General features: G+C 39.3%; 1 protein-coding gene across 2 annotated transcripts in view; it reads right to left on the reverse strand.

The window, feature by feature from the left end:
- Positions 1-847: 847 nt before the first annotated feature.
- The window catches only part of MAP4K3 (mitogen-activated protein kinase kinase kinase kinase 3), a gene marked incomplete at its 3' end in the record, with an annotated part of 76,245 nt that continues 57,323 nt past the window's right edge, over positions 848-19,769 (reverse strand). For both annotated transcript variants that reach the window (XM_081998214.1, XM_081998213.1), the window contains 10 exons: positions 17,806-17,866; positions 17,602-17,719; positions 14,912-14,970; positions 12,364-12,467; positions 11,360-11,531; positions 8,760-8,828; positions 8,549-8,641; positions 6,184-6,254; positions 3,458-3,513; positions 848-935 (listed from right to left, as the gene is read on the reverse strand). In XM_081998214.1, the coding sequence (XP_081854340.1) occupies positions 848-935; positions 3,458-3,513; positions 6,184-6,254; positions 8,549-8,641; positions 8,760-8,828; positions 11,360-11,531; positions 12,364-12,467; positions 14,912-14,970; positions 17,602-17,719; positions 17,806-17,866 (891 nt within the window). The remainder of the gene's footprint in view (positions 936-3,457; positions 3,514-6,183; positions 6,255-8,548; positions 8,642-8,759; positions 8,829-11,359; positions 11,532-12,363; positions 12,468-14,911; positions 14,971-17,601; positions 17,720-17,805; positions 17,867-19,769) is intronic.

A 19,769-nucleotide genomic window follows, 5' to 3' on the forward strand; every position in this document is an offset into this window, starting at 1 on the left:
CTAATTTTTATCATTGTATACACTAATAATTCAAACACCTTTGCAGTGTTACAGGCAGTAACAGTACCACTAGTCTGAGACTGACACTCATCCAGAAAGTATTGTTTTCAAGCATATAGAAGTAATTGTAAGGAGAGTTTTAATTAAATATAAAAAAACCAGGTGTTTAACTGGTTTGTTTCACGAAGAAAACTACCCAAGTAAACTTAAAAAAAGGGAACTTTGAAGCCCAAGTCATATCCACAAAGTCACAACCTACCTTTGTGACTAAATAAATCACATCTCAATACGTTGTGCAAACATGAACACCAGTGTGTTGCATCAAAATTAAAACAAGATTGTAATCTGATTACAGCCTTGGTTACAATTTCTAAAAGTTAAGATTTATTTGTATTAGTAAATGACATATAATAAAATACAATAGTGTTAAATGTACTGTATTTTTGCTAGCATCCCACTTTATAATAAACACATGAGAAGTCCTTAAAATAGTACCCCGATTTCATTTTTGCATCCTCAGCAACTTTTACATCTGTACAGGTAAGACTTGTACTTAACAGGAGGACCACTATCTACAGAAAGTCAGTGTAGGTCTTCAGCAAGAGGTTTCACTGAAAAATACTGCGTATGTACAAAGATTACATAACAGTAAATTAAGCACTTCTGTGGTATCATAATGTTTATGTGTCCATACCACAAACAATTCTCATCTTCCTCTCATGCCATAATAAATTATAAAGTAACTGAAGTGGGGTTACTGCAGCTTTTCTGCTATTTCAGCCAGCCATGAATGCTGCTGCAGCAGGAGCGTTCTCTTGTCAGGTGAGCTGCCTGCCATGTGCTGTGCTCAGTAACTGTTCTCATGCCCTGCAAGGATGTATAAATTGCTGTTGGCTGTTGGGTTATCCGTTGGCCTACTCTCCAGCACCACGACCCTAAAATGAAAACAAAAAGCCACAACATCAAGTAAGCCTTCATTAAAAAACATCCCTAAGTATAACTGTAAACATTCCTTCTCAGGATCCATCTGACCAGTGGTCATTTCTCTTTCCCTGGACACCTCTAGTCCAAAAGCTGCTCAAGCAAGGCCACCCTCAAAGCTAGCTCAGGGTCTTGTCCAGGCAAGGTCTCAAGGATCTCCCACAGCCTCTCTGGGCTCCTAGCAGTGTTCAGCCACCCTTCACCATGATGTTTTCCCCTCTTTGATCCAGCTGGAATTTCCCTTGCTGCAATGTATGCTGGTTGCCTCTCATCCTTTCAGTGGGGGCTTCTGAAGAGGGTCCATCACTACTACCTGGCCACTACCCCTACCGCCTGGGCGTGTGTTTCCCTAGAGCTTTGCAAAGCTAACCCCTTAATAAGGCTCCAGTTCTAGAAGTCATCAGTCTGCCCTTCACCGTTGGACATGACAGATGACCAAAACTGACTCTTGTGTGAGCATTTCTAGTCTTTTCCTGAGCCCATGTAACCTAAATCCACAGAAACTTTCTCCACTTCTGAAAGTCCCAAAGACCTGCAGGCTGAGGGAGTCCTCAAGAAAAGGACTGTTAAGTGCAGAATCTTCTCTCTCAGCCTATTTCTTGCCAACCACTTTTTCGGCCAGCATTGGAGACAAGAGACTGTTAGCTGGACTTACACTACAACTGCAAATACCATAAAGGAGGTCCTAGATCAGACCTTTCCCTTCAAGGGAGAGAAGTTGTTCTTCTCTCTTCAAAGGAGAGAAATTGGAAGCCACAATTCTGTTTCACAAACTATTTGAGATTTTTTAATCAGGCAAGAACTGCTAAAACTGTTAAGTGGGCCAGGATGTTCATGACTGAATTCTCCTCCCCAAACACCCTGAAGTAAAGGTAGATTGTGGGAAATTCAAATCCATCTATTGTGCATTCACCCAAGGAGAGATTGCTTGCTTCAAAACTATTGCTCAGAAAAACCTACCCTCTGCACAATGTGCTCCACAAAGGGAATGACACCTCATGCCATGAGGCACTCCCTGCTCACCAAGAGAAAGCAACATGCAAGTTCTTATCAGACTGATGTCATGGTTTTGGCTTCTCAGAACCTCAGTTTCTATGAACTGTCTAGGAAATGACATGTGTTACTGGAAAAAGGTTTCACGGCTCAAGCACAAAATATGACAGAGCTGCAAACAAAATGGTATCTGAAGAAATTGGAGTTAATGTTTATCACAGTGCTAAGTCTTTAAACATTGTCTCAGACTTGGGAGACTATTAGTGCAAGCCAGAAATAGATGGAACCATATTTGGGGAACAGGACATTATTTTTCCAAGGCAGTGATTTGCAATGTCATGCTCCATTGTGACGTCAGACTTGTCTTTAAATTGAGCTATGCTGTCTCTCAACAACTAAAAGAAATGACATAATAAAGATGAGCTGCATGCACACTTCACTGGAACAGCGAATAAAACCCTCAGGTCAGAGATGAGTATTACAACTACCAGTTACCAAAAAGCTATCAGGTAGTACACCTAAGGCAGAATCCTCAAACCCCAGCCAGCAAAAATATCTAGCTGATAAAGCTACAGCACCGTTCACTGCTGTTGATGTTATGGGTAATTACAGGGCTGTGCATCAAGCTTGGAGAAGCAGAATATGGGGAAAGCCTTTTGTTGATGTGAAGCTTTTTTGGTTAGTTCTAAGATGTCACAAGAGAGTGAGTTTACTGCAAGCGACATAAAACAGAGGCAATTCTCAACAGAAAAATTAAAGCCTATCTTTGCACTTCATATGAATACATTACTGGTGTAATGTCAGCATGCACTCTGTACAAGACAAAACATCTGCTGTTTTTATGGCTGTTACAGAAGTACAAAGTTTGAGAGCAGGGCAGAGAAAGTTGAGGAAGTCAGTGACACTCCTAAAATAGCAGTTACTGACTCAGCAAGCTGGCATCTGATGGGTCAGATAGACACGGTGTTAGTGTCCTGCAAAGCAGATGCCAAAGAACAGCTACACTGGGAATTATCAAGAGCTCTTACAAGACCTGAGCTCTCACGTTGTGAGGACAACTGATAAGAGTTCCTTTCTGGGGGTGAAAGTAAGATATTTATATTTTTAAGTATTTTTTGCATTTGTCTCAAGAAGTAGATCTTGATGAACTACTGCAGCAGAGCATCTGAAAGTAAAGATTTCACCAGTTAAACAGAAGAATTACAGCACAAAAAGGAAGACACTCCTGGAGTTTGTGACTGCAGCCATTTGGCATGTCTGAATACGTCTGGAAGCCCGCAAACACTTTTAGAAGAATTTTTTTTTTTCCTTTTGAAGAAAGAGAAGTAAACTTGAAGGGCTGGAAAGCAGACATATACACAAAAGAATGAGTAAGATGGCTGAAAAAGGAATCACAAGAGACAAGCAAAAAGAACTTTTACAAGGTAGGAAGGACACACATTATTCTTCTATTTTAGCATGCAATGTTCACTTCTCTTCATACCTGTCAGATCCCAGAAGCCTGAATATCCTTGTGTTATCAGAAATTTCTTGTGTGATCTAGACAATAACAATAAAACAAGTGTTTACATGTTAAGCACACAAGTGTTTTTACTGTTTTTAAAAATCAACCTAGAGAAAATAATTGACTGATGTTACCAATTTACTGCTGATTTAAATCCACTAGAGAATTTAATGCAACTGTCACTTTTAAATGAGATCTAAAAGTTTTCTGTAATTCCTGCCACATTATGTAAACTCCTCTAGTAGCAACTGCAAGCACAACAGCAGGGCTCAGCACTGCACAGGATGCAAGCTACAGGGGCAATTTTCTTTACAGCCATGACTGAAATAGGTAGCCGTAAGGTGCAATTTGTCTCACTCTAGAGTAGAGATCCAAAATGGGTCAGGTAAGTCACACAAAATGCATTTTATGGAAATTCTGAATCATAGTAATGATGCAGTAAGTTCATATTGTGAAAACCTTAACAGAGAAACATAATCTAATTTGTGATACTTATGCCCACTGTGAAAACATAGTATTTTGACATTTCAGACTATTGCAATAGAGCTTTGTTGACTGTGAGTGAATTGTACTTGTGCGATACATCTTTATGATCGCATGAATACCAAAGCATCAAAGAAAACATCATGTTAATCAATAAAGTCAACCAAAGCCCACTGCATACTCCAAAGGATATCAAGTCACACCACGAACAGGCAGCACTTTACAAAGCTCTTTTTCTACACAGTCACATTTCACATTCTTGAGGAAAGAAGAGATTCTTCTCTCCTTCCCAGATCCTAGTAGCATTAGCTGGCTTAGTGAATTCTCTTTTGGCACAGAGAACATGCAAGAGAATTTTAATTAACAACGATGAAGTTCCCCACTTTAAGTAAATTACTTCCTGCTTGTTGTGGAGCTGAGTCTACACAATCTTGGTCCAAATTTTAAGCATCTTGTCTCAGAATTCACACAGTTCCCCATTTCATTCTTCCCACTCAATCAAACCACTGTGGAATGTCACAGTTGTGGAAGGAAACAACTCTGCAAGCAGCTTAAGTCATCCTCAGTTAGACCAACTGATATTAGATTAGGGAATCTGAACTAATAATGTATTCAAAAGACAAATATGTTGTAATATTAGGTTGGTCAGGTTTTTGTCCTGTGTAACTGCTTCCTACATACTACATAGTATAAAATTCCCCCAAAGTAATGAATACGGTCAAGATCTGAGCCTGGTAATGCAGGCTTTTCATATTACAGATGAAAACGAGTTGTTTTTCTTCTTAATAGCTGTGGCTAGTCAGGAGAGATAAGGAATTTAAAAAGGCCTGAGAGCTTACTCTAGACATGTTCTACAGAGAAAAAGTTCTGGGCGGCTTGCTTTCTTGACAACAGCTCAGTTCTGCCTTCTATTCTTCATTTAGGTGCTAGCTTTGGCTTGCCAATAGAAAAGTAAGAAGAGTGCTCCTTATGCTTTACATAAACAAATATCCACTTGTGCTGCAGCACTCTGGGGCACATCCTCTAAACAACTGGATCAGAGCTACTGAATGCCAATGGGTGGAGTAATCCACTGAGCCTTGCAGAATGCTGCTAACAGGAGTCTGGAGTTGGAGAAGTGCCTAGCAGCGTCATCTCTCCCTCATCATCTGTGCTAACAGCAGGGTGCTGCAGTTCACCATTATGAGTTCTTGGGAGAAGGACAATCATGCCTGGGGATCAAACATGCACAAATGCCACAAGAACCATTTGCAGACTTGGAAATTAGTAGTAGTCTGACTCTAGTCTTTGGTCCAACTTTACACAAAGAGCAGGCTTACTGTCAGCACAGATTAGGTCAGCTGTGGCTTTGTGTTAATAAATGCAGTTGTGTAACAACGTGGAATATCTAAGCTCAGCATGGCATGATTGTATGTGTACCTTAAAATACAATTAGTATTAATGAGCTCAATTTCTCAGCCACTACGACACTGATGAAACAACTGGTGAAGTTTGTGAACATTCTTTAATAACCAAATCAAAAGACTTATTAAGATACTACAAAGCACAGCATTTCCACAAACATAGATGCACAAGGTTTGCAGTAAGGAAAAGAGGAATTGGGAAGGTACTTATAATAGTTTAACTATGTCTAAAAATCACATCAAACTGGCTGAAAAGAGGGACTATACAAATATTTTAGAAAAAAAATCTTTAGGTCAATCTGACATTTTTCTCCTGAGAATGGAAAATACTTCTTATGAAAGTTGGGCACTAAAATCTTCAAAGTACTTGTAAGCCAAAGGAACATGGAGCAGACTAAAAAAAGATGGGCAACTCATTCGACACTGACAAAAAGCTAAAGCTCAGCAGTGGAGCATGCAACCACTGGCAAAGCCCAAATGTTGGTACCCATGTGTGAGAGGTTAAGGGAGTGACACTGGTCTTCAAAGCAATTTAAGGTGAAAGACCAGCATTACCAAGAATTAGACTCGGATCTTTTCTATGGCATCATGGCTTCTTGTTGCTTTCTGCTTTGTATGTTAGACTTGGCAGGGGCCAGCACAGCTTCACTAATTAGTTTGTAGCTTATGAAACATACTGAGAATGAGACTCCAGCTTTCAGATCTAACCTGGGAAGTTACTGAAATGTTTTACTCTTTTTCAGACCACAAGCATTATGCATTTATCCTCTACTTGGCTTATATTAGAAGCTAGAATTTGAACCAAAATGCAGTACTCACCTCATTTGATCTAAAACTCCTTCCTTGCATGCCATGTTTCCAGAACGCTAATACGCTGTCTTGTAAACAGACTGGTAACAAAGAACACTGGAATCAGTTCTGAGGCATAATGTCAACTCATGCTTTTAAGGCCAAAAGCATATGACTGCAATTTTGAAATTTGTGCGTATGTTTTATTTTATCACATTCACCCACACAGACTGCAAAATGTCTCATAGGAATCATTGAAACTGCCTCAAAAGTAGCTGCATGTATATATTTATTTAATGAGCAGGGTTTAAAAATACTCCCACCTAACCAGAAAAAGTTCTAAAACTGTCCTCTGTCTAGTCCTAAACATGTCCTTTCCTTTGAACGGGAAACCCCTCATTCTAACACTAGCAGAAGATAAATTTTTAATTTTAGCAGAAAAGTTACAGGGATACTGCAGTGACATTTTTCACTTTCCCAGCAACTGTTGGCTACTACAGTCCTCCTGCAATAGCAATACAAAGCTTTAGAGAGCCCTCTACTTCCCAGCCAGTCCCCTTGTCATAAACATGACACAGACACCTGCATTTGAACCCTGTGAAAGGAAATGTGTCTAGGGCCTTCCTCAAAGACAGGGCAAGTGTGTAGGTCCCTAGGAAGAATCTGTCCCACCTGCATCTAGCATCCTGCCTCTGGGCAGGTATGCAGGAAAGAAAACAGAGCCCTTTGGAGACACTATCAGGCCACCAGAAGCTTGTTTGTGACAAGCATGAGCTTGAGAGGACTATGGCATGTGCAGAGGTCCCACAACGAGCAGCTTCAAGTACACATACTCCTTTCCTCCCTCCATTCTGAACCAACAGGAGCCATAAAAGTAATATTTTCCATGTCAATGTTTTTTTTTGTCCTCTTCTCTGTGGGACATTATGTTTGAAGTGCCTGAAACTTTAAAGCTTCTCCTCAGAAGTAAATTTCCCTCCAACTCCTCATTATTTTTGTTTCCCACTGGTCCTCCCCTTCAGGTGCTACCCTCCACCTGTGCACACATTCCTTCTCATCCCTCTTTCAAAAGCATGTGATGCAGTCCAGGTATGTAACTACTGGAGAACTGTCAAAATAAATGTATTCTGTCTTTCTGTTTCACAAATCTAATTCATTCAGACTTTTCACAAAACCCAAAAAGTTTTGTAAAGTGTGACATATCATATAATTTAGTCTTTGAGCTGCTTTATAAAAACGGGACTGTGTGAACACACATGCAGAATGAGTTAGCCAGGAGTGATTCACAGAGTTTATGTAGGCTGTTTTAAGGTATTCTTTTTGAGGCTGAAGGTCTCTGTCATATTCCCAAGACATTTAGCCTAATCAGGGGAGACTCCAGGGTTATTACTCCACTCCAATTGCTTCTAGAGAAGCACGTTACATAGCATGCTGAACCTTTCACTGAGCCTTATCACATAAAGTGAAATGCTTGAGATAGTGTTTCAAATCCTAAAGACTTGACATCTCTATTATTAGAGACCAGATGCATCTCTGATTCTGTACTGTAACAGTAAACAAGTTAATCATAGAGTATCTTGAGTTGGAAGGGACCTATGAAGATCAAGTCCAGCTCCCTGTTCCTCGCAGGATGACCTAAAACTAAACTATATGACTAGGAGTCTGGATACTCCTTGAACTCTGACAGGCTTGGTGCTGTGACCACTTCTGCGGGAAGCCTGTTCCAGTGACCGAGCATCCTCTCACTGAAGAACCTTTTCCTAATGAAAAATCTGAACTTCCCCTGATGCAGCTTCATTCCATTTCCTTGTGTCCTATCACTGGTCACCAGACAGAGATCAGCACCTCCCCCTCTGCTGTCTCCTTTGAGGAAGTTGCAGACTGCGATGAGGTCACCCCTCAGCTTTCTCTTCTTCAAGATGAACAAAGTACCCTCAGCTGCTCCCTGGAAGTCTTGCCCTTGAGGCCTTTCACTGTCTTGGTCGCCCTCTTCTGGACACACTCTCATAGTTTGATGTCCTCCTTATATTGAGGCACCCAAAACTGCACACAGTACTTGAGGTGCGGCTGCACCAGTGCAGCGTAAAGTGGGACAATCATCTCCCTTGACTGGCTAGCTATGCTGTGCTTGATGCACCTCAGGACACGGTTGGCCCTTTTGGCCACCAAGGCACACTGTTGACTTATATTCAGCTTGCCAACAACCCAAACCCCCTGATCTTTCCACACAGCTGCTCTCCAGCCTCTCATCCCCCCTATTTATATGTATAACCAGGATTATCTCATCCCAGGTGCAGAATCCAGCACTTGCTTTTGTTAAATTTCATACAGTTTGTGACTGCCTACCTCTCTAGTCTATCCAGATATTCAATATTAATAATGAAATCCAACTTACCTATTGATTCAATCTGAAAGTCAAATGTGAGCTCCGATGAAAGTCTGCGGCTGGATTTTAACCTGCCTTGCAGATTCACTATTTTTATGCAGCCTAGAGAATAAATAGCGTATGTCAACCAAGAATCAATGTTCAATATGTGACCTAATTTGAAGACAGACAATATGCATGTATATGCATAAATATATATTTAGTTGATACTAAAACTTACAATCCAAACACACCAAAATGGTATCTCTCTCCAGCTGTGTTACATGTACAACACTTGTCTCTGTAGTGTCTATAAAAAAATGACAGTGTTAATTCATAATATAAATTAGCATGAAATTTGAAATGGAAGTTCTAGAGATTGAGACAATTTAATGAGCTAGTGTGTTTTTATCTACGTAAAATAATCATTTTACCAGTGACATTTCTCTTCTCTTAGAGGCATGTCCACTTATCCAATATGTTGACTACGACAGGAAAACTGAAGCTGTAATATTGAAGTATGGACTTAATCCAGCCTTTTCTGAGCCATGTCACAAAAGCAAACTCACATGTACATTATTCTCCCTTTATCCTCTGTTGATATTATTTAATATCAATAATTTATTTGCAAAAAAAGGCAGATATGAGACTGTTCACACTAAATCTGAATGCTGTTTCATTCCATTTTTCTTCTGCCTTTATTGCTAAATCTTGCTAGGGACTTTTATATTAGTACTTAATACTTGCTGTTATTTTCAGAGTTTCCATCCCCAGATCTTCCAAAAATAGATTACTTCCTTCTCCAAACTCTTAAAAGAAGGGTTACCTTCCTCTCTTCTGGGTTACAGCTGCAGTAGTCTCCATCACAGCAAACATGGGGATCTGACCCACAAGTGATTAGTGGACACATCAACTCAAGAGAAGAGTAGTTTTGGTCATTTATTTGTTAACATTAAAATTACACAAAAAGCAGCTCTTACTAATTCAGCATTACTGCCAGCGATTCTGTAGGCATTCTTTCATACGGAAAAGAGAAACTCATTAAATCTGTTAGAGATGAGAAATTAGAGCATGTTACCTAAAACACAAAAGCAGCTTTCAGCTAAATAATAAAATCCATGGTCATACTGAGAAGCAAAAAACTCCTCAAGGATGATGGCAGAAATGTGCTCCTTGCGATGGTCCCTCCATCTCTTTTTTGGTGTTTATCTTGGAAGGTATACGTTTATGATCTTAACAAACTTCTAATGCATGACCTTAACTAAAGGTGGATATAGCCATGATGAAAGCATGCAACAGAAGTACTGGAGGACATACACTGTGCAACCACATTATGCAATGTGGAAACATGCACTGCACTGGCTAAAGCTAACAGAGGGATGGCAAGGGGAGAAACTCCCTGCAGTAAGTCTCTGCCAGCTAATTTTTTTAAAACATCTTTATCAGACATTTAGAAAAAAGGTCAAATGTCAAACAATGAAAACTACTATTTGATGGAAGTTATTTGTGACCATATGGTATATGCTTTCGTCATTTAAACAACAATGAAAAATCTTTTATTGCAGTATCGCTCTCCTGCCAGCAGGGGACAGGAATAAACCAATACAACATGAGGGTTTAAATTACAGTCAAACAAACAGGAGAATGTAACGACATAGACACAACACAAGAACACACAAATGATTCAAGGAAGCTAAAGTAGTAGTTTTGGAACACACAATGCAATGTTAAATTTTCCACATTAAAAAAAGGAACCAGGAAGGGATTACTATTCTTGTATTTACACATTGATGCAGACAATACTGAGAGAAGAATGACAACATGACATTACGGGTCAAAATTTCTCTTCAGCATGCTACTTTTATAGACTCTACTGATGTGTGAGTTTGAAAATAAAATGTACTAACTCTGAAGTAGTTAAGTGCACTAATTGGCCATCCACTGATCGCTTTAGTTTTCTGTAACTATGCTTTAAACTGTATCAAAATCTGACCTACTCTTCAGCAGCAAGAAAGTCAGCAGTGGAAACAGTATTTCTTAGTGAATTCTACAGTACACAATCAGCTGGACTCATACGTGTATAAGCCAGCACAAGGCTATGTATAAATTCATCATGGATCAACAAGGGCTCTATGCCTGGTAATAACAAAGTTATTTACTGCTTCTAAACCTGCAAGCTATGACTGGGGTCAGCTCACTACTGTAATTAGGTTTAGGGGGGAACATTACAACTCCAGAAAAGTAATTCTTAGCACACTTCCTTAAGAGAATATCTACTGCTGCTCAGATGGTGGCTTCCTCACTCATAGCACCCAGACCTGTGATGGACAGGTACTTGGTTTCCTACTACCAGTGGCCCTAATCCCTTTCGCTTTCCATAAACATCAGATGAAACAAAATATGCTGTCTCAGCAGGAGCCCGATAACACCATTTCTAAACACACTGGCTTATTGCAGGAGAGCCAAAACATACCTACACTCAGAGCGCAATTCTATTAAAATGTATTAAATAAACATAAGTCATGGTGCCAGGGTAGAGCACAGAACAGCACAGTGTGTAATAGCCAAGTACAGCCTGATTTATGGAAATGCAAGAAACCACAAGTCCATCCTCTGCTATACTCAAAGTCTCAAGAAATTCAATCAGTTCAACAAGTAGAAACATCCAAAAAAAGTGCATGTATGAGCAGGTACAACCAGATACACCTTTAAATGGAGAACTTACAATGATCACATAGCCTTAATGATTTAACCATTAGTTTCCTCAGAGAAAACTACCTTTCTAGTGCTTCTGCTACAATACAAGAGAAAGGAGCATTTCTGAATGCAATTACAACAAACCTGTTTCTGTAAACCATGAAGAGGTAGAATTTGGGTTGACAGTCTCAAACTTCACCACCTGGTTGAAGTCTCTTCCTCTGCTGACACCGACACAAACTAAAGGGAATTCCTGCTCAGGGACTACCAGCATTTCAAACAATCTCAGCGGACAAGGTACAGGAAAATCTATGTGCTAGATTAAGAAACAAAAATAGATATTAGAAGGGAAACAAGTTTAGTCTAAGTTGCTTTTAGCTATTTAAACTGTATAGTAAATTTCATGCCACACGTTTTGTAACTTGTTTTTTTACTTTGTTTCTTAACAAAATAAAAAACTATGTTTACTTCTTCAGATAACAGGAATCGATAAGATACAAAAAGCCTGAGTTATGAAGTTTAGAGACACTTCATGTTGATTCAGTTAAAATAAGATAGGATGTCATTCATCTCATGTGTCCTGTGCAGCTGCCCACAGATGACAAGAGTGCTATACCCATCATTGCTCTCCCCAACTATGGAGGCTCTAAGTCTTGTTTCCCAGGTTGATCAAGTTATAGCAGCTGCCTCTCTACAAGTATGAGTCCACCCTGGCTCCGTCTCTTCAGGTGGTGTCAGAGAGGGAGATAACAAGCATTTCTGGGCACATACAGTGTCACAAAGCATAGAATAAGCAGCTACCTTCTCTCTGGTATAGGAGCAAGTCTGCTGTTAACCCATGTTATCATTCTATTTTGCCATGTCTCAGTCTATCAGCCAGAGTTTTTTTACTATGCAACTAAAAGGCAATGTTCATGGAGAGAAGGGCTTTGTTAACTGAAGTGCACCACAAAACCAAGAACATTCCTATAAATATTTTGAGTCAGTTAATACATATTACACATTTAAATAGCTATTTTCAATGTAATTTAACAGAAACCAAGAGAAAAGTCTAATAACTCAAGAAAAGGCTAATACTTATTCTTAAAAAGTCATTACAAGATAAATAGAACTGAACATGACAGTATTTCACCTTACTGTAATATTACCTTGATTAACATAAATTTTTGCATTGGTTCAACCCATTCTAACAAAACAATGCTAGACTGCAGTGCTCCGCAAAGGTACTTGTGGCCCGTGTAGGGATTCCTCACTGCCAAAAAAGGAGAGGTAGAGTACATTAGTGTACTACGCAAATACAAATTATAAACAATTTCCAACTAAATAACAGTCCATACAGTGTTGGAAAATACCCACCACCACCACCCTAACCTTTTATACAAGGAAGCTGCTGAAAAGTCAACATCCACACTATGAAAATGGTGACAGCGAGCATGCTGGAACAGGGGCTGCCCTTCCATCGGGCATGAACAGCTAGTAGCTGGTGCCAAATAAGCTGTAATAAACGCGTCTTGCACAAGACCACTGTGCTATTTTTCACCTCTCCAACTCAAAATGAAGTTGTCTTGTTTTTTTTAGACTGGTAGGTGGGATTCACTATTTTAGATAGTCTTAAAAAAAAATAGTTGACTGCACACACATTTGAAGTATCTTGCTCCACCATGTTGGTTTGCCTAAGCCATCTCCAAATCGTCATGAGAAGCTGGTAAAGAATGGCTTTTTCTATGACACACAGAGAGTTATCCATCAGGCACTGAACAATCACTGTCACTTGAGAACTGCTCAGCTGCCTTCCAAGCAGTGTCACAGTAAGTCTGAAATCCAGAAGCTCTGTATTTCTGATGAGCACTTCTACATCAGCAGGAAATTAACTTCTTTTTTTTTAAAGTGACATCATCTATTTCCACTCAACTGCTCTTCTTCTATTGTTTGTCAGCACTCAATTAAAAAAATGGAAGAGAACAATAAAGGTGCAAAATAGAGCACTGTGAAATCTCAAGTTTCACAACTTTAACTCTACAGTATTGACAAGATTTCATTCCTTAAGCACTACCAGCATATCCATTAAGATGAACAACTGTTATTTTGCACTTTGTACAATGACATCTAAAGATCAGATTTTAAAGTGCAGTAAAGTGATTGTGGGCCATCCGGCAATTAACAACACAGTTCAGATCAGGTTCTACAAGCCAGTACTAATCTACTTAAGTGAACTAAGCTCATGCTACCTCACTGCCAAAGAAATCCACTAGCAATCCCTTGGCACCTTAAACATCAAAGCTTAATTTCATTAATCCAAGTTCTTGACACCAGTCAAACCCACTGCAAAATGCAGCAAATAGCACTCCAGCCTTGCTAAGGGCCAAGCCAACTCAGCAGCAGAAACCACAAAACGTGCAGTTACCAACACCTGTAAGGTAGAGAAAGACAACCAGAAGTTCTCATCTTTTTCTGTCTCCTGTGGCACTGCTGCTTCCCCCAGGCCAAAGGGATACTTGTGCTGCCAGGAGGAATAGAGGCTCAGGCTGCACATAGTAAGTAGGGCAGGAGAGGGGAATCCATCATTTCTCCCCTTGGAACTGCCTTTTGCAGCTGCCCTTTTTGCCATCACAAATTATCACTTACACCTATCATGCAAGGAAGACTGCAGACTTATGAGGCTAAGCTATCTCTGAATGCCAGGACAGCAGACTACCCCTCATAATACAAAGTCCCACAGCACTCTTGTTAAATTCCGTGCCTGTTAGTACAGAAACCTTAAGATCATAGAGAAGCACGCCACCAGGTTGTCATTTCATAAACAGAGACCTGAAAACATACGGACTTCCAAATTAATTTTCATGTCAGAAAGCCAGCCACCCTAGAGAATTTGTATCCCAGAAGAAGTCAGCTTTTAACAGGTGACCTGGACAAAGAAGTGATAATAAAATCAGATGTTTTAACAACATCAGGGAGATTTTTATAAGAATAAATGACAGATGCTCACTTACCACTGAGTGTCTGAAAATCTCCTGTATAATAGAACTCCTCACACCAAATATTTGATTATGGAACACCAGATGAAACATTTCCAGGGAAAGGAGCTTGATCCCAAGAGATCATCCATAGTTACCTTTCCTGTTTGGTTGGGTGTTTTTTGTGGTTTTGTGTTTGGTTTTTTTTTTTGGGGGGGGTGTTGATTTTTTTAATCTATCTGCCCCCATCCCCCTTTTAAAACATGTTTTAACACAGTGCAGCTTTGACACTTCAGTAGTTGTCACTCTGAACACACTGTAAAGGCTTTAGAGACAACACTGTCCTCAAAGAACTGAAAATACTCCTTGCTTTTTATCATCCAATATTGATAACTGGAACTTGTGCTAGGAAGTCAGGCTACTTAAACCTGATGGTAATTTAAGTTTAAGTCACTGCCATCCATGGAGATTAGGTTCTTCCTGAGGGATGGTTTAAATTTGACATGCATTCTGCTTCTCTGCATTTGTTGAGAATTGTCTTTATATATGAAGAGCAAAATGGGGAATTTTTCACTGTTTAAACACAAGGACTAACCTGAATGAGCTCATTGCCTGCAAATGCATAGTTTCATAATATGACAGAAGTGTCTTCTCCATTTACCTCCTAAACCTGACTCAGCAATCTTAATACTGCCACCATTTGTACTGCTTCCTGGCATTTATTCTGCAGATCTTTACTTACCAACACAACACTTCTGACACCACTTAGTGTCAGGAATTTTTGTAGACACTGCAAACTTCCTGCAAGATATAAACACAGAATTATTGATCAACTAAAACAATTGAATGGATTTTCTTTTGAGAGAGTTGGTGGTGGGAAAATTATATTTGCCCCCCCCCCCAATATATTTATTCATATATTTATTCTTAAAATGATGTACCTAGAACATACATGGTAATCCCTCTGTTAGCACCGAGATGCTGCTCAGTTAATGCAGCATTATGAACGCAGTTAAAAGTCAGGAATGGAGAGGAATAGGTACCTCACTACCTTCAAGCATCATTTACCACTATCTCTTGCTATTTCATTAAATGTATTTATACACATGCCTGGATAATCTATTGGTACTCCCATGATCATTCTTCTTTGTAATGCTGTAACTTATCCAGCACAAGATGCTGGATACCACACAGACAACAAAGCCCACTCTTGTCCCAAGGATATTATAGTTTGAAGACAAGACACATGGACCCAAGAGTGTAGGAGACAATACTGTACTGGGTAGGTTGCTGGGCTAGTGTCCTTGCAAGCTAACAGCTTAAATTATGCAAAACTTTCCATAGGCAGCACAGCATGCATTTCAATAAGAAGTCTGAAGGAGGACTGGAACACAGTTTTGCAAGATCTTTTCTCATGTGCAGGGGATGCTCCCTGAGAAATCATGGAAACAATTACTTGACAATTCATCAGATAAGCCAGGGAAGATATTGTTATTTGCTAGTAGTGGGAATCCGTGTTTCTATACAGACTAGAAGACAACAGATACTATGGAGATTTGCCACAGTAGCCTTGACAGTAAAAAATAACTAGTTTGATGCTGTAGAAAAGATGGGAATAAGTGGAGTGATAGAGAGATGCTGCAGTCAAAGCTATGAATTGGGAAAATACTTGCATAGCATTTCAAATGAAGCTGTCCAGAAGTGATTGATAATGCAGCAGGACTGAGTAGCATGAAAACTGAGTACTGGCCACAGATTTTGCTAGGAAGAAGTAATGGAAGGTTTGAAAGGAACTGCTCAAGGACACTCAAGGGGAAGAAGCTAGAAAGGAGACTTACCACAGACGTATTTTCTGCTACTGAATGTCTGCCTACCAAGTATCATAAATTGAGCTTAGACCATTTGCAGATGAATATACAAACGTCATAAATTACTTTGAATTCTATTTTGCTTTGCATTTTCTCTACTGAAAACTTTGCTTTTAACATATCTACATTTTTCATGTAGCACTCATCATCATGGCATCCAGGAGCTTGCTGAAGAATACACTTTGTGGCCTGGTAGGAAAAAAAAGTTATGCTCTTCTACATACTTTTTCTGCCTGGCTAAATGTTACTGCCCTGACGCCTTAAAGCAAGAGATAAAACAGCAAAACAGATTATCTAAATGAATGTCTCCTGTCTTTGAATGACTGTCTTGGCACTCACACATTCAGGTTCTGCTGCATTTTTCTTGGGAAGTTACATGACTGGACAAGAAATTTTCTGAGTCCTCTTTGCAGCTTAGGTGAGGTGTCATTCCAGGCTGAATGTAGTCTGAAGGTTTTCCTCACACGATCCTTACCATAATTATGGTTATTAGTCCACTGCTGATGCAGTCCTCAAGCCAAGTCACCCAGACAAAGTTAGTTTGGAAGAGAGAGGAGCAGAACAGTGGTGCAGGTACACAGAACACAATTCAAAGCACAAATTACCTCTTAGGTAATTAGAATTTAGCCTCTAGGAAGAACACAATTTTCAGACAAGTGTTACACCATTATAATCTGCAGATGACTGAACAAGAAGCCTTTCCTGAATCCAAGAATTAGATGTTAATAGACTGTTAATAGAACCAAAGGTAGCAAAGAATCAGGTCTTCTATAATATAATTTACTAGCAGAAAGCGTATTATATGAGAAGAACCAGTGATTCACTCTGCACTTTAAAAACCAAAGGTTTCTCTGCAAATTAGATTAGTGTTACTACCTCTTCCTCTTGGATTTGAATGGGCTTCTAAGGCTTGTTTGGCAGCCAGCACTGTACCCAGTCTCTGGGATTTTGTATGCGCTTATTAGTAAACAAACTTGGAGGGACTGCATGCACAATGTGCTGTAGGCATCCGGGAACAAAAATACCTTCCACACTGGCCTGCGAAAAATGACTAGCCAATGATGAATGTCAGATCTGTACTCCAGTTCTACTCTTTCAAGCTTTCAAAATAACCCATGAGCCCACTCCCTCTGCAGCAAGAGATAACACATCCCCATTTTTTTTTTAAATAGAGTAAAAAGATAGGGCTCAGAGTAACTAATGTAAGATCACCATTTCTACTTGCCTGAAATACCACAGGTACAATACTGACCCTAGATTTTATTTAGCATCAAGTACAACCAGGATTTATCCTACTAGACTATACCTGAAAAGAGCTATGCCCAGAAACAAGAGGCTTCATGACAAGAAGGCAAAATGTACCAAAACCCATTTCTCTAATAAGAGTATATTCACATCTTGATTCATGTAAATTTAGGGGTCTACCCTCTGATTAATGCCCATGAGTCATTCATGGCAATCCATGAACAGAGCTTCATATTATTTGCTATTCCCACAGTTTCACAAGCATATCTGGAACTCCCAGAATTAAGATGTTCTGATGTATCTAATGATGTGTATTTACCTGGGAAGTATTCGGTCAGGGAGTTTATGTGCTGGAATAGCAACAGGTAATTTTTGCATTTGCCTTGCATAATCAAACAGTCCTGGTAGATTATGGGAATAAAGCTGAGAAGCTTTACCTGGAAATTAGAAAACAAAACCACACTTCAAATATGAAACCAAATGTTTACCAGCACTATCACTCAAAGACAGCCCAGTAACTTACCAGATATTGACAACAAGCAATTGTTCATGACATATAACCATGTACACCTTCGAGGAAATAGCTGAAAAAGGGAAGGAAAAACAAAGAAAGAAAAGCATTCAGTTTGATATACACAGAATGTGAGCATATTAAGTTGATCAATTAATATCTGCAGAGACAACAGGACAAAACTAATACTGACTTGCTTTTTGTAGCAGAAATTAGCTCTAAGACAAGTATGTTTACCCGATTCCAGTGTTAATTCAGAGTAAATCTTAGACACATATACTATATTTAACATAAACATTAACATTTGGACAATTATCACATTTTATATTCATGTCTTCAAGTATAAGCCCACAAAACGTCATTATACCGATCAATCAATTCTTTTTCAAAAATTTTACAAACCACCAAAATTTCTCCTTCAAAGGAGAAAAGCTTAACAACATCAACTTCAGTAAACAAAGCATGGTCAACAAACCACAGCCATTCTAAAGCCCGTGATAGTCCAAGTCTCTTGAAGCAATTAAAACTGGCACTTGAAGGGACTCTCCATCTGCATATGATTACACTTTTCAATTAAGTGATGAAGGAATGCAACAAACACTCAAGGCAGAATTGCTATTTGTCAAATCCCACAATTACTAGGAAGATAGGGCTGAAACCAACAAGACATAAAAAAAAAAGATTAACAAAAAGAAGATGGTACTGGGTACTGGTACTTTTTTTCCCCACTCTCACACACGTTCTGGAGCGTGTTGCCACAAGGGGTCATGGAGGTGGAAAGTACCAACAGTGTAAACGAGGCATTAGACATACTTATGTCCAACAGGTCCATAAATGGACACAAAAAGCAAATAGGCAGGTATCCTCCAACATCCCCAATTCAATGACTGAAGTCAGAATCAATGACTGAAGTGGAGTCTGAGGAGAACAGACAGCAGACAGTGGCCAAGCTCATGGGCACTTCCTACCGCCACTTTAGGAAACAGACTATTGGGCTAGAGAGACCACTCAGGAGGGAATTTCTCTTTCTCTTAAAAAAACCCCAAACAAACCCACAACAAAAAACCAAAACAAAACAAACAAAAAAACCCCCAACAAACAATAACACCCCCTCCTCTGGTTTATTAGAAAGATTTGAACAGATCTGTAAATTAATTGGAGGATTTTTTGGTCAAAGAGTAAGAGATTCATCTTGAAGCTGTGTTAACTCCTTGAAATGTACGTTATTTCTACTTTGTCCATTAGTGAAGTGGAACGTAGTGAAAAATAACCAAGGATACTACTATTTCTTTTACACTGAATTGTATCAGACCTAGAGAGTAAACAATGAAGTGAAACACAGAACTTGAAAATGCTATTAAAGCCCTATGGCCTGTTATCATAAATAACAATGTAATAAATGGTTAGCACAGAGGGTGCACTACTATTCCTGAAGTCTTCTCATAACCTATACACACTGTAGGAAAAACCTACTGTAATAATCTACCAGCCTGGCTGCATCCAAATGTAATGTGCATGTTTAATTGATCTTCTGTAGCTGCATAAGTATATTGTGACTTAGTAGGCTTGTATCTGAGGATTAGAGAACAGCAATACTTCAGATTTGCAGGTTGATTGACCTGTCACTCATTCCTCCTGTTCCACACGACTAGCTGTTTATACAAGCATCTCTTCTCAGCTCTAAGTGCTTATTAAAACATTTCCCTAAAAGCTTACTAGACAATGCACTACAGAACAGTGACTTGAGAAAACAAGGACACATATGAGAGCATGAGTTTCATTACATCTATTCTCCTTGCCAATTAAAAAAAAAAAAGAAAAAAAGCAAACCTTTCCTTGGTCTACTTGGCCTGCAAGATTTATTGTATCAGTGGTATTTCTCAGGGTAGGTTTTACAACTGCAGTGTAGCAGCAGAGAGGTACCTGAGCTAGGTTTAAACTAGCTAACTCAAGCACCAGTATGATTATGGGGATTA

This window comes from Phaethon aethereus (genome assembly GCF_964289735.1).
Source record: "Phaethon aethereus genome assembly, chromosome: 3".
NCBI lineage: Eukaryota > Metazoa > Chordata > Aves > Phaethontiformes > Phaethontidae > Phaethon > Phaethon aethereus.